The 13,454-nt window shown below is 41.5% G+C and overlaps 1 protein-coding gene and 2 long non-coding RNA genes across 4 annotated transcripts; 1 reads left to right on the forward strand and 2 right to left on the reverse strand.

Moving 5' to 3' along the window:
• Window positions 1-2,735: 2,735 nt before the first annotated feature.
• Window positions 2,736-3,626, forward strand: LOC9269125 (uncharacterized). Of its 2 annotated transcripts, XR_010739700.1 has the most exons (3): window positions 2,736-2,854; window positions 2,936-3,181; window positions 3,259-3,626. It is a non-coding gene; the product is annotated as an uncharacterized lncRNA (long non-coding RNA). The 2 variants fall into 2 exon arrangements; XR_001542929.3 differs by lacking the exon at window positions 2,736-2,854 and having other exon boundaries at window positions 2,894-3,181.
• Window positions 3,627-4,072: 446 nt separating this feature from the next.
• On the reverse strand, window positions 4,073-7,416 carry LOC112938001 (uncharacterized). The gene is made up of 3 exons (XM_066308012.1): window positions 6,009-7,416; window positions 4,778-5,751; window positions 4,073-4,559 (listed from the first exon to the last, which is right to left on the reverse strand). The coding sequence occupies exons 1-3, from the start codon at window positions 7,271-7,273 to the stop codon at window positions 4,537-4,539; spliced, it is 2,262 nt and encodes a 753-aa protein (XP_066164109.1). The 5' UTR covers window positions 7,274-7,416; the 3' UTR covers window positions 4,073-4,536.
• A 3,400-nt stretch (window positions 7,417-10,816) lies between these two features.
• LOC107279940 (uncharacterized) lies at window positions 10,817-12,232 on the reverse strand. Its single transcript, XR_001543005.3, has 3 exons — window positions 12,098-12,232; window positions 11,629-11,922; window positions 10,817-11,513 (listed from the first exon to the last, which is right to left on the reverse strand). It is a non-coding gene; the product is annotated as an uncharacterized lncRNA (long non-coding RNA).
• Window positions 12,233-13,454: the final 1,222 nt, after the last annotated feature.

The following is a 13,454-nucleotide window of genomic DNA, read 5'->3' on the forward strand; positions in this document are numbered from 1 at the left end:
TTGCAAAGCTCAAAATCCTCTACCACCACCATCTCTCTTGTTACTTGCAAAGCTCAAAATCCTCTACAACCACCATCTCTTGTTACACAGTTCAAAATTCTAGAGAAAACATCATGTAGCAAGTTGACGGAGGGTCACCTTGTCTCAAACCCCTCGGTCTTAAAATATGGACCTGGTTCTCCATTAATGTTTATGAACTTCCAAACAAAAATCATTACTATCAATTTCCAGTTTAATAATCCATTAACTTAATAAACATATATTCATAACTCTTGTGTCAAAAAAACCTAAGTCCCCAATACTTTTAGTCTACATAAAGCCTCCTACTTAACCATGTGATATTTTTTCTCTTTATCCACTTCCTTCCAATAAAATCTTCCCCTCACAGAGTCCATTTTGTTGTGAATGCTCTCAGGTAGCCTATAAAAGCCCACTGCATACATAGACCTATGCTTGACAAATATGAATTTATTAGCATTTCTCTTCCCCATAAGATAAGTAGTCGGTTTTCCAAGAGTTTAATATCTTCACATTTTTCACCCCCACAATCATGAGTTCTTTCTTACCAATCTTCTCTCCACTTTATGGTAGCCCCAAATAAAATTATTGGGAAGTCCCACACTTTACAAGTTAGCATATATGCAATTTGGTTCTCTCTCTTTACTCACCTCATCACAGTAACTCACTTTTCTGATAATGGATTTTCATTCTTGACATTTACTCAAAACATTAGAGAAAAAACTTTAGTGTCATCACATCTTTATTTTTTAGCAAATTAGTGTAAGTGTGATAAACCCTCATTCACAATATTTAGAACCAGTCCTTCTAAAACCCGCTCTCTGTTGCAGAGCTCTAAAATCCCTCTCCGTTGCAGAGCTTAAAATCCCCTCTCTGTTGCAGAGCTCAAAATCCTAGACAAAACATCCCTACCAAGTTGACGGAGGGTCATCCTGTCTCAAACCCCTCAGTCTTAAATATAAAACTGGTTCTTCATTAATGTTTATACTCACTTGTTTACACCCAAGTTTCAAATAGGTGTTTTCCTCTAGGAGACCGGTCGCCTTGTATAGGCTGGTCAGACCGCGGCCTGAACTCCGGTCAGACCACCGGCTTGTGACCGATCTGACCGACAGAGTTCGAGCCCAAGTCTGTTTTATCGGGTCTCGAGTTTTCCTTACTCGGGAAGGTATGTTTTGGGTTTCCTTTGGTTTCTATCCAAGTTGGACGTGGAGGAGGACCTGTAGAGGACAAGACCAACCCCTATATAAGGGACAAGGCTGGTTCAATTGTAAAAGATCATACAATCAATCAAAATAATCGTTTTTTTTCAATATTGCTTTGTACTTTGAATTAGTTCTAGTTTGGTTTGTCCATCTTTGTCGATTTGCGCTGTATATCGTCCACTGCCGCAGCGAAAAATTCCGTTTTGCCTACGAGACGGGTAGTTATCTATCGTTCTATCTAAATCGGCTCCGCTAGCCGATTTAATCTATCAAAACCCATCTTGACTTAACGCTTGCTGGGTTGGGGTGGTTGGTGACTCTACGATCATGTAACATACCCGAATTCTAGGAGCGAGGAATTTCCATCAAAAAGTTCTTCAATTTTGTGAACCAAAAATTTCCATTCTAAACCTAGGTGAAGTTGATCTAACTCTTGCATGAATAAAATTTGAGGGTAAATTAAAACCTTTTCATCTCTAACCTAGGACATAAATGCAAACACAAGTGTAGACATGCATACTCACATATGAATGGTTTAACTTGAGTCTTTCTAGTGCATTTGGATCTTTGTTTGCATTTCATATTAGGTCTCATGAGCATGATTAAAAGATAAGTTCACTAAGCAAAACCTAAAAGCGTTCATGAGTAATAATATTGAAGACATGAAAAAGAAGTCTAATATTACCCCTTCAGGTTAAGAGGAGTCCAGATATAAATTTTATAAACATTTACATGCATTTAGAAATGGGAAACATATATAAAGATAAGTCTTACTAATTATCTAAAATAATTTGTGCAAGATAAAATCATGAAAAAATTAATGTAGGCTATGATCACCACATTTAATTCACTGTAACTTTGGTATAATTTAATATCTACATTTGATATCTCAAATAAATCAATCAAACTAATCAAAAAATAGATTAACTGTAGTTTTTACCATACCTAACCAAAATATGTATTGAACTGCATAGAATTATACATGAGAGATAAATTATTTAAATACTAGATTATTTATCATGGCTAAATATAATTTTTCTAGAATTTTACTTCTCATTTCAGGTCTCATAAAAATTCAAACTAGCTTCCAATAAGCTCGTCATCTCCTAATTTCTATGAGCAATCTATTTATAATTTTTGAGTGTAACCAAAGAAAATAAAAACTAGGTATATTCATCTACCTCCAATAAAATTCACGTGAACTCATCTGCACCACAAATTAATATATGAATTAACAAAGATGGGAAAAGAAATAATCCTGAAAATCATCTAAATTCATTGTTCACTCAAACTCAAACCTATACCCCTCTTGCCTACCTAGTGTACACCGCTCTGGACCCACTTGGCAGCCTCCCCAGCTAACCCAGCCTCTGTCCATTTCCATTTTCTCACCGCTCAACACGAGGGAGAAAAGGAAAACCGGCGCCGATCTCTCTCGGACGCGCTCGACGCGTGGCCTCGACGTGTCACACGCTGAGCTCGCTTTCTCCTCCTCCCAACTGCATCGCCCTCATTCCTACTCCCTCCCAAAACCGAGCAGCTCGAGAGGGAGAGCCTCTGCCTCTCCGCCGCTCAAGTTCTTGCCGCCGGCCGCAAGGATGACGACCGTCGCCATCGCCGATTGAGCCGCGGTTGTCTCGATCTCTTGTTCGTTCCCTTGTCTCCTCTCAGTGCTGGTTCCATTCCCCTTAAGTTCAGTCGATTTCATGCAGTCGATGTTCCGGAACACGGACCTTGCTATTGCTGTTCTGGAGCAAGCCTGGAGCGCCGCCGTGGATAGCGTCGCCGTTCCCGTCAATCCGGTGGATCTCAGGCCGAGGCTTCGCGCCACGAGAATTGCCAAGATCCCAGTAGCAAGCCCATCGAAGGAATCGAGCTGAGGCGTCGCCATCGAGGAGATCGAGCCCTTCTTCTTCAACTCCGGCCGCTGGCCGTGGTCGTCGATTCCTTGATCCCGGGTGAGCTTCGGCGCAATTCCTCACTCGTGTAGCATCCTTAGATGGTCTTTGAGCCGTTACACTCCTTCTCTTGGCAGCCCGGAGTCCGGATAGTGGTCGTCATCGTCGCCCTGTCGATTTCCGCCGCCGCCGGGCCATTCCTCGCGCTGCCTGGCCACCGTGCCGAGCCATCGCTGAGCCAAAGCCCAAAAGGCATTTCCACCCGTTTAGTACATCGTAAAAGAGGGCAAAAGCACATTACATACTGAGATGTCTTCGCGGGATTGGGCATTTGGGCGAGTCACGAATTTCTGGCGACGGGGCAACGAGCCAACGAATGCACATAAACGCGTTGCATGTGAAAAAGGAATTGAAAAAGAATAATAATCTAATGAATCTCAACCTACTTCCTTTTGAATGTAAACACTTTTTTGTTTCAGACAAGAATAAAAACACCTTGTTAATACTGAGATGTATAATACTGATATAATAGCAACGTTTAGTCAGTCCTCCTCAAAACGAAGTGTCAAATAGCAATGCATATAATTAATTATGCTTGACAGGTCAAAACAGTAAAATTTCGGAACTACAGCCTACTTAAGGCTGCGTTCGAACATGAAGGTTTCCAACCTCTCTCTTGTTTTCCGCGCGTACGCTTTTCAAACTACTAAACGGTGTATTTTTTGTAAAAAGTTTCTATACGAAAGTTGTTTTAAAAAAATCAAATTAATCTATTTTTAGAAAAAAAAATTAGCTAATACTTAATTGATCACACATTAATGAACTGATCCGTTTTCCGTGCCCAACCCATCCTATTGAACGTAGCCAAGTAATACAGCAAAAACTATATTTGTTAGTGAAAACTATATCAAAATTTATAAAGAAGTGGAAGAGACTGCTGCACAGATGAAATTGCAAAGAGGGACATGGTAACATGGCATTTCTTGCAAATAATAGCTAAAGATTGTCAATGATTGAAAATTCAGAAAGCTAAACAAAACCAATCCTGACAACAGCAACAAGGATTTGCAAAGATATGAACTACCACCACCCTTTGAACTAGTGCCGAACCAAGAAGTTTCTTGTACTTGGAGGATCACTCAGCATCCAAGTTATTATCAACATCATGCCATTTGGCATCCTCATGTTAACAGGACTGCAACTCAGGGCAAATAAAGTGCAACATACATTTCATCCTGAACAGGGAACATACAGTAGAACGTACTAAGACCTGGAACTCAAAGGGCTTGAGCTATCAACTTCACTAACATATCCAGGAACAAGCATCCAAAATTACCAGGTTAGTTTTTGTTTTTCTCTGCATCTCAACTCATGAATCATCCTTCCAGAGGCACGCCTTTGTGACCTCATCCTTGTCAGTGCTGCTCCGAGTAAGATTCTGCCAGAGTTATTGTAGGGTGTTAGCATGTGCAGCAAAATGTCCCAATGCACACCAAGCTGCATTAATTCAAGTCCCCTACTATTTCATTGAATTTATTCACTGGGTATTTCATTGAACTTATTAATCAACTGCAGGCAAGCATATTGTACAAAAAAAAAAGAAGGCGTTGGGGGGGGGTGAGGAGGAAGTGAAATGAATAGAAAGTTAGAAAGTACCATGGCTTGACACTTTGGGTCGCATTGGTTTTCTGTTCATAAAGTTCTTCTCCAATTCCAGTTCTTCAAGTCGACCAACCAGGAACAGAGCTAACTGCAACTCAGCTAAAAGTGTAGGAAACTCTGCATACCACATGCGGTCTACCTCGTTTGCCTTATATCTGAAACCGAGCTTCAGCAAGTCCAGCCTGTGACATACGAAATGTCTAATAGTGTCAAGCAGTTCAAAATATGTCCCTCCTAACTCCATATTTCTTTCGTTTTGCTCCAAGAATGCTGTCATGAATGAATTGCTTCGAGCCTTGGTCAACCAGATATTCTTGTAAGGAATGCGTCTTCTTATTCTTGTGCTAATTGTACTGTAACGTGTTATACCGAGTTTCAGTTGCCTGGCTTTATCCTTCTCTTCAGCCAGCAAAATTTTCCGAATGAACTCATGAATCTTCATATAAGCAATGTTAATGTTATCATCAGGTAACAATGATACGTGAGTACCAATCAAGTACTTGTACCGAAAGCCATCCTTTTCCATCAAGCTGAGTAGCATCCCAAAATCAGGGGGATGAACTGTCTCTTCACCCATGGACTCGGATAGGAGCTTCCTGAACAAAACAGCAATATCTCTGTAGTCCTTTCTAACCCCTTCAACACTCCAGTTATTAAGAGCAAAACACCCCTCTAGCAGAACAAATTTCCAAGATGATGTTACCAGAACGGTGCTTGTGGATATCTGAGAGAAACAATAGCCTGCCTCGTGAAACGACTCAACCAGCACAATCAATGAATCAAAGAGATATTTGGTCTGTTCCTTCAGCTTAGTGAATGTCCATTCTTGACCTAACACATTGTATGTCTCCATCAACTTATTGCATCTAGCAAACTCTTTTGGATCGAATTTCAGCTGAAGAAGTGTTTCATCAATTGTACTCTTCTCAGTTTTAGTAGCACTAGGATTCAGAGGAGTGTTAATTTTCCTAATAAACAGAAGTACAGAGTTCAAAAGGAATTAGAACATGGGGAAAATTCACTTATTCTTTGCATGTGATTGAAATGGTAATGAAAAATTCTGAAAAGAAAATGACAGCACAGATAATTGTGTGATGCACTAACATGCAAAATTGAATTCATCCTAGACAAGTTGAAGTAAAAATAACAAATCTGACTACAAATACAACGTTCAATTGCATTTCAGTTCCATTCTTGAATTAATAGATTGGGTAATGAAGCTTACCAAAAATCAGCAGGATTAGTTGGCTGAGGCGGCGACGGCGGCGGCGGCGGCGACGACGACGATGGTGGCACATTGGGGACATGTGAATTTGAACACCACCTCCTCAGGACCTGCAGATGGCTAGCGCTTGCTCTCAGTGGTTGGTGTCGTCGTGGCGGCGATGATGATTGCCTCCGCAGCAACACACGCAGTCCAATCCTCTCTTGTTCGGGTGGCTCGCCATGGATTTCTACGACACGGTGTGATTTGGCTGAGGCTCTGAATTCTGATGCCATCGGCGTTGCCCTCCACAAGATTCGCTTCATGCGTTTCAGCGCCGCGAGTTGGTACTGACCAGCGACGCCGCGGAGATCCGGCGGCGGCGCGGAGCCCTGGGAGAGGATGCCGTGGAGGCGGCGAGGAGGGAGACTCGAGGAGAGGAGGCGATGATCCAGGCAAATACTGAAGATGATCTCGTCAGGCGGCTTCATCCTCCCAACCGCCTCAAGGAACAGGTTGCCCAGGTGACGCCGAATGTAGCGTATCCGCGCCGCCACCAATTCCGTGGAATCGCGGCAGCCAAGTGGACACGGCCCCACGGCGGCGCTCTCGACGACGAGGTCGCCGAGCCCGACGCGACGCCGGATGAAGCGTCCCCCGGTGATGAATTCTGTGGAATCGCAGCAGCGAGGTGGAGTCGGCCCCGCGTCGACGTGGCGATCGCCGAGCCCGATGCGACGACGCATGAAGCGACTCCCCGCTACGAATGCCGTGGAATCGCAGCGGCGAGGTGGAGGCGGCCCCGCGTCGGCGCGGCGATCGCCGAACCCGATGCGACGACGCATGAAGCGACTCCCCGCTACGAATTCCGTGAAATCGCAGCGGCGAGGTGGAGACGGCCCCGTGTCGGCGCGGCGATCGCTCCCTTCTCTCTCGACGTCGATGAGGAGGTTGCCGAGCCCGAGGCGAACGTCGACGAGGAGGTTGCCGAGCCCGAGGCGAGGCCGAATGAATCCTCTCCCCGCCGCGAATTCCTCCGTGGAATCACAGCAGCAGCGAGGTGGAGGCAGCCCGGCGGCGCTCGGGGCGTTGCTGCGGTGGCGGCATGGAGGGTGCCCGCACACCAGCTCGGAGTCGGAGCGGTCAGAAATCCTTCGCCTGACGGTGAGGATTTCGCTGGCGGCGCTCATGGCGTGGCGGCGAAGCGGGCTGTGGCGCGCGATCGGCATCATCACCAGCTTGGAGAAGGCCTCCATGCTGCTGGTGACGAACCGGCCGGGCGCCATTTTTGGTTGGGGTGCTCGAGAGCTCGAGCTCGAGGAATTTGTTTGAAACCGCCTCTCGGCTTCTAGAAGAAGATTCGAATTGGCGAGTCGGTTGGAGACGAGGCATAAAATGATTTATGATTATGAGGAATATGGGTCGCGAGAGTTAGTTGCTTACTTGCTTCTCGAAGCGAACGCTATTATGGACCCAAAACCATCGTCACGTCTTAACAAAAACGAGATTAGTTCCTCCAAATATCTATTATATAATTAAAGGAATAGAAAAAAGAGCCTCCACGTTCGCTCTCATGGCCTAGAAATTCTCATATTAATCGGAGAAAAAGAAGAAAAAGAAAAAACAAAGTCCATATAGAAATACAATTTAAAAATAGTGAAATTCGGAATTAAAAAATAAGGGATATTAGAAGAGGAGACTAGAGTCCATATAGAAATACAATTAGGAAATAACTGAAATTCGGAATTAAAATATAAGGAATATTAGAAGAGGAGACTAGAGTCCATATAGAAATACAATTAGGAAATAACTGAAATTCGGAATTAAAAATAAGGAATATTAGAAGTAGAGTATATAGTTCATATAGAAATACAATTAGGAAATGAAAGAAATTTGGAGTTAAAAATAAGGAATATTAGAAATAGAGTATAGAGTCCATATAGAAATACAATTAAGAAAAAAAAATAGAAATTCGGAATTAAAAAATAAGGATTATTAGAAGTAGAGTATAGAGTCCATATAGAAATTTAAAACTAACTAAAATTTGGAATAAACGAGTCCATATAGAAATACAATTAGGAAATAACTAAAATTCGGAATTAAAATATAAGGAATATTAGAAGAGGAGACTAGAGTCCATATAGAAATACAATTAGGAAATAACTGAAATTCGGAATTAAAATATAAGGAATATTAGAAGAGGAGACTAGAGTCTATATAGAAATACAATTAGGAAATAGCTGAAATTCGGAATTAAAAATAAGGAATATTAGAAGAGGAGTATATAGTTCATATAGAAATACAATTAGGAAATGAAAGAAATTTGGAGTTAAAAATAAGGAATATTAGAAATAGAGTATAAAGTCCATATAGAAATACAATTAAGAAAAAAAAATAGAAATTCGGAATTAAAAAATAAGGATTATTAGAAGTAGATTATAGAGTCCATATAGAAATTTAAAACTAACTAAAATTTGGAATAAACATAATAAAATTAAAAGTAGAGTTTAGAGTCCGTATAAAAATACAATTTACAAATAACTAAAATTCAAAATTAAGAAAAACATGGGAATAAGAGTTTAATGTCAATATAGGAATACATATATAGGAATACAATTTAAAAGTAACTGAAATTCGAAATTAAAAATTAAAGAATATTGAAAGATGAGTTTAGAGTCCACATAGAAATACAATTAGAAATAATAAAAATTCTAAGTGCTAATTCTAAGTGCGTGCGTGCAGATGCACTGTCTTGGTTTATCCGTTTTCTTTTATCACACTCCCTCTTGTATCAACGACTCAACACATTAGGAAAAAGTAGTTTGCAAAAAAAAAAAAAGATATAGCATTACTTGTGATGACATATATGTGGCTTGGACAAGCCTACCAGAGCAATGTTGCGACTTCTTATGGATAAATATTGCAAGAAGATGGCATGTTGGCAACCCAAATTGCTATCCCTGGCCAACCGCTTGGTGCATTTTTTTTTCCACTAGTAATTTGCCCGTGCTAACGCTACGGTATCATAATACTTTTTTTAACGAATTACATGCTAGTAAAAATAAATTTCCTAGAATCCGTCCGATTGAACCTTAATTTGATGTAGGTTCACATATTATGACGAAGTATAATAATTATATTACCTAAAAATATTAATTCAATACCGTCAATAAGTATATCAAATCACTTCAATACCAATATATGAGACAATATACATCCACACAAAAATAATGGTTTTGTAAAGAAAAATAATTGTCTTATAGAGTAACTCACCTGCTTCATCCTCCTCACCTTATAGAGTAATACGATCAAGAGAATCAGGGATCCTGAGCCACTGGTTCAAAATGTGCCATCAATGCGGCTCTCCTACATCTCATCCAGTGTTTTTCCATTTTGATAGCAATCAATGAGACAACGATAAAAATGTTCAATGGGATAAAGAGAGAACCATTAGGAGTAAATTGTTTTTTACCATTATGTTTTTTACAGTGAGTAACGAGAGACCAAAACTCCAAACGGTTAGTATGTACTTCCTCCGTTTCATAATATAAGACTTTCTAACATTGCTCACATTCATTTATATGTTAATGAATCTAGACATATATATATCTATATGTATGTGGACAATACTAGAAAGTCTTACATTATAAAACGGAGGGAGTACCAGTTAGAGAAATCTTCAAAAAAGAACTAAAACTCCCCACGATTACCTTTAAGAATTCCACCTTTTTCTCCTATACACAAGCCTGCTACAGGGTAAACATATGTTTTCTTAGGTAAAAAACTCCACCAAGCAGCTGTCCATAATGAGAAAGAGCATCCAATCAAGCTGTGTGACATTGTTGAAGAGGGAGGAAATGTCAAGCGCCTCTCGAACCTATTAGACGTTTTTCAAAGGCGGAGGAAATCCCATGTACCTCTCGAACTTCTCAAACTTGCTGTATCTTGTACGGAACAGAATTATTGAAAAATAAATACAGATTGCAATAGATTAGTAATGTGTGTATCCGTTTATTTTTTGTTGAAGGAATCAAGCAGAAGGCTAGAAAACTGCAGGAATGCAGAAGGCTAGAAAACTTCTTAATTTGGTCACTGCATTATACAACTTACACAATGACTTGCGGCATTTTTGCACTGCACTGAACATCACTAAAGCAAACTTGTTGGTTATTTTTTTTAACGGATAAACGTGTTAGTTCTTACGTAGTACATACTAACAAATAAACTTATGATGGTGGCAATATAAGAGTCTGTTGTGTAGGCGGCTGACCGGCTGCCTTCTCATTGTGGCAGGTAGACATGGGCTGATTTCGACCTTCCCAGCAAAATGCATTGATTTGACCAATTGACCCCATAGAACATACTACATCCGTCCCAAAATAAGTGCAGCTATATGTATTCGTGTCCAACGTTTAACCGTCCGTCTTATTTGAAAATTTTTAATGATTAGTATTTTTATTGTTATTAGATGATAAAACATGAATATTACTTTATGCGTGACTATTTTTTTAATCTTTTCATAAAATTTTCAAATAAGACGAACGGTCAAACGTAGATACGGATACCCATGGCTGTACTTATTTTGGAACGGAGGGAGTAGCTTTCAACAAAACTCTATTCAGTAAAGGAAACATATGAAGAATCAGTGAAGTTAAAACAAGAAATATATTAGCTTCAGGTTAGGAGATTTCTGACAATTATGGTGCACTGTCAGGACGATAGCAAAGAATCAAGAAATATAGATCGCTTCAGAAGCACCAAAATATGAAATAGCATGAGCCTGAGCAGTTAAAAATTAAACATTGCATATGGTACAAAAGTAGAAATCGATTAATCTCGAGGAGATATCATGGACATTGCACAAAACAACGGTTGAAAGGCACTATGATCATACAGTCCATTTTCTTCAGACATTTTTAATACATACACTTATTTGTCTATACAAGATGTAATTCTAAATGTGTAAGTTGTCTATGGAGTTTGGACATAATAGTAAACATGAACATCACAAGAAAAATTACCTGCTTGATGGTCAATACAATCACCACCACCAAGTCTGTTTTGATCTTTGTATTGTACTCCCTCTGTTTCTTTTTATTTGACGCTACAGTGCAAATCAGAATCGTTTTTTTTGTTTGACGCTACCAGTTCATTCGTCCTAGTCACGTTTGTTAATTTCTATCGTTGCCCTTCATCTCAACATCGCCACGGCGCTGCCTCGTCCTCATCGCGACCGGACTCGCTCGCCACTGTCTCCTCCTCCCACGCGCCGCTGCCGTTCATGCCTCCCGTGCGCCGCCGCCGCACCCCAATTTGGCGGCAACCCACCCCGAGCTGTGGCCTGTGGGGCGAGCAAGAGTCAGGCAGCATGGCGCACAGGGAGCCGGACGTCGGGCTTGCTGCTGCCGCCACTGTTGTTCTTGCCGCTCGGCTGAAACCAAGCAGAACGTACTGCATCTGCAGATGACATCGTCGTTCTTGCCGTTCGGCTGGAGATCAACCAGAACCAGGGCTTCTCCTCTCCTTCTGATTAAATTGTAAATTGGGCAAAACCAGGCAATGAGGCAATTAAAATTGGAGGAAATGAGAAAAAAAAAACAAGCTGGAAGTTGGAGAAGGCGAGATCGAGGAGCTCACTTACAGAGAGGGTGACGAGTGAGGAGCCGAGGTCCAGGGAGGACATGCTGCTTGGAGACGAGAAAGGAGGAGGACTGAATCGAGAAGGACCGCTTGATCTCAGGCTCCAACGCCGCTTTCACCGGGAAGGTCTGAGAAGAAAGGGCGACGCGGCGTCCGGGAAGAGCGTTGTGCAGCGGGTTCCTTCTCCTGTGGTCGCGAGCAGCGGCGTTTGGGAGACGACGAGCGAGCCGGCGTCGAGGCAGCGCGGGGGAGATGGCAAGGGAGCCGGAGTGGAGGGAGCCGGCGTGCGCGAACACTGCGATGAAAAGGGATGAAGGGCAAAATAGTAAAATCGCTCTATCCTTAATTTTCTCGATGCTGTCGGAAACGTCATATATATTAAAACGGAGGGAGTATAAGAATAAACTCTACATACACTATCATGACACGCTAAAGAGAACATGAAAAGGAAGAGAGGAAATTCGTTGTACCTGCAGGGGTGGAACAGAGGATGGGGGGCAGCTTTTGGCCTTGATCTGACGAGGATCGTCACCAGGGGTGTTGGGGTCGACGGCGAGCATGCGGCCTTGAATAATCAAATAATACACTTGATCCACCTGCATAACGATGAGGCAACCAAGGCCATGATCCTCTCCTCGAGATCTAATCAGTTCGTCCAATACTCATAGCAACCGTTGCAACAGAGCATGAGCCATCATAATCACACAAAAAAAAACACCTTCAAACTGTGGCACTGAGTGGCGACGCTAGAGGGTTCGAGGAGTCGCCATGGTGGACGATGGGTTTGGCGCTGGGGATCTCGCGGCGTGATTTTCGGGTGGGTACGAGAAAGAGGAGGGGGAGAGGGGGCAACGGGAGGGGGAGCGATCTGGGCGCTGATGGGGTTGGAAGAGCGGCGAATACAGAGGTGGGAGGAGGAGAAGATCAGGAGCGTTGGATCTCATACGAATAATCTGAACCCTAGAGTGATGAATGAAAGAATGAGTGAAAGTATTTGTTGAACTATAGGGTAGATAGATAGAACCGATACAGGGTGTGTCAATTTCATTGAATACTAGTAATCTGTCTGTGTTAACACTACAGTGACATTTAGAAACACAATTTAAGATAGATAGACATAGTTATTATTTTGTTAATTAAATTGCCACATGCGTAAATAACATAGTTATTAACCATGTCCAAATGGGGTCATTAGCGACAACATAGCAAATATTCGGATTTTTTTATTTTAAAATTTTATTAATAGACATTTCCGAAAAATATTTCCGAAAACTGAAATTTTTGGCCACGCCAGCCAAGTAGCTAGTGTGGTAGCGTTGTTTTGCCACGCCAGCCTCTTGCCACTGCCACGCCGACTGTGTGTGACATGACAAAGTGATTTGGCCACGCCCAGGTTTACCTTACCGTTTTTGGGGAGGTTACCCCCCAACGGTAACCGCTAAAAACCGTGTGAATTTCATCTCGAAAAAATTGAATTAAAAAATTGGCGGTTTCGCGGTTTGGTCGCGGTTTGACGCGGTAACCGCGATATTGCAGAAAACATGAAAAAAAATGAAAAATACTAAAAAATAAAAAAAACACTTAAATGCGTGTAGAAAGTAGGGATAATTAGAATAATATATATGATACTTGCAAACCTAACTTGTGGATGTAAAATAAAAAATGAAGCCCAATACATTTTTTTTGTTTTTCCATTTCCTAAACAATTATCGGTTTTGCCCTCAAATTTGATTTTATCTTACTCTTTGTTTTTTTAAAAAAATCACCATCTAGCATTAAAAACCAAGAACTGTATCCATGATTTTTTTTTTGCTTTTTTCGTTTTTT

This window comes from Oryza sativa, chromosome 2 (genome assembly GCF_034140825.1).
Source record: "Oryza sativa Japonica Group chromosome 2, ASM3414082v1".
In the NCBI taxonomy this organism is placed as follows: domain Eukaryota; kingdom Viridiplantae; phylum Streptophyta; class Magnoliopsida; order Poales; family Poaceae; genus Oryza; species Oryza sativa.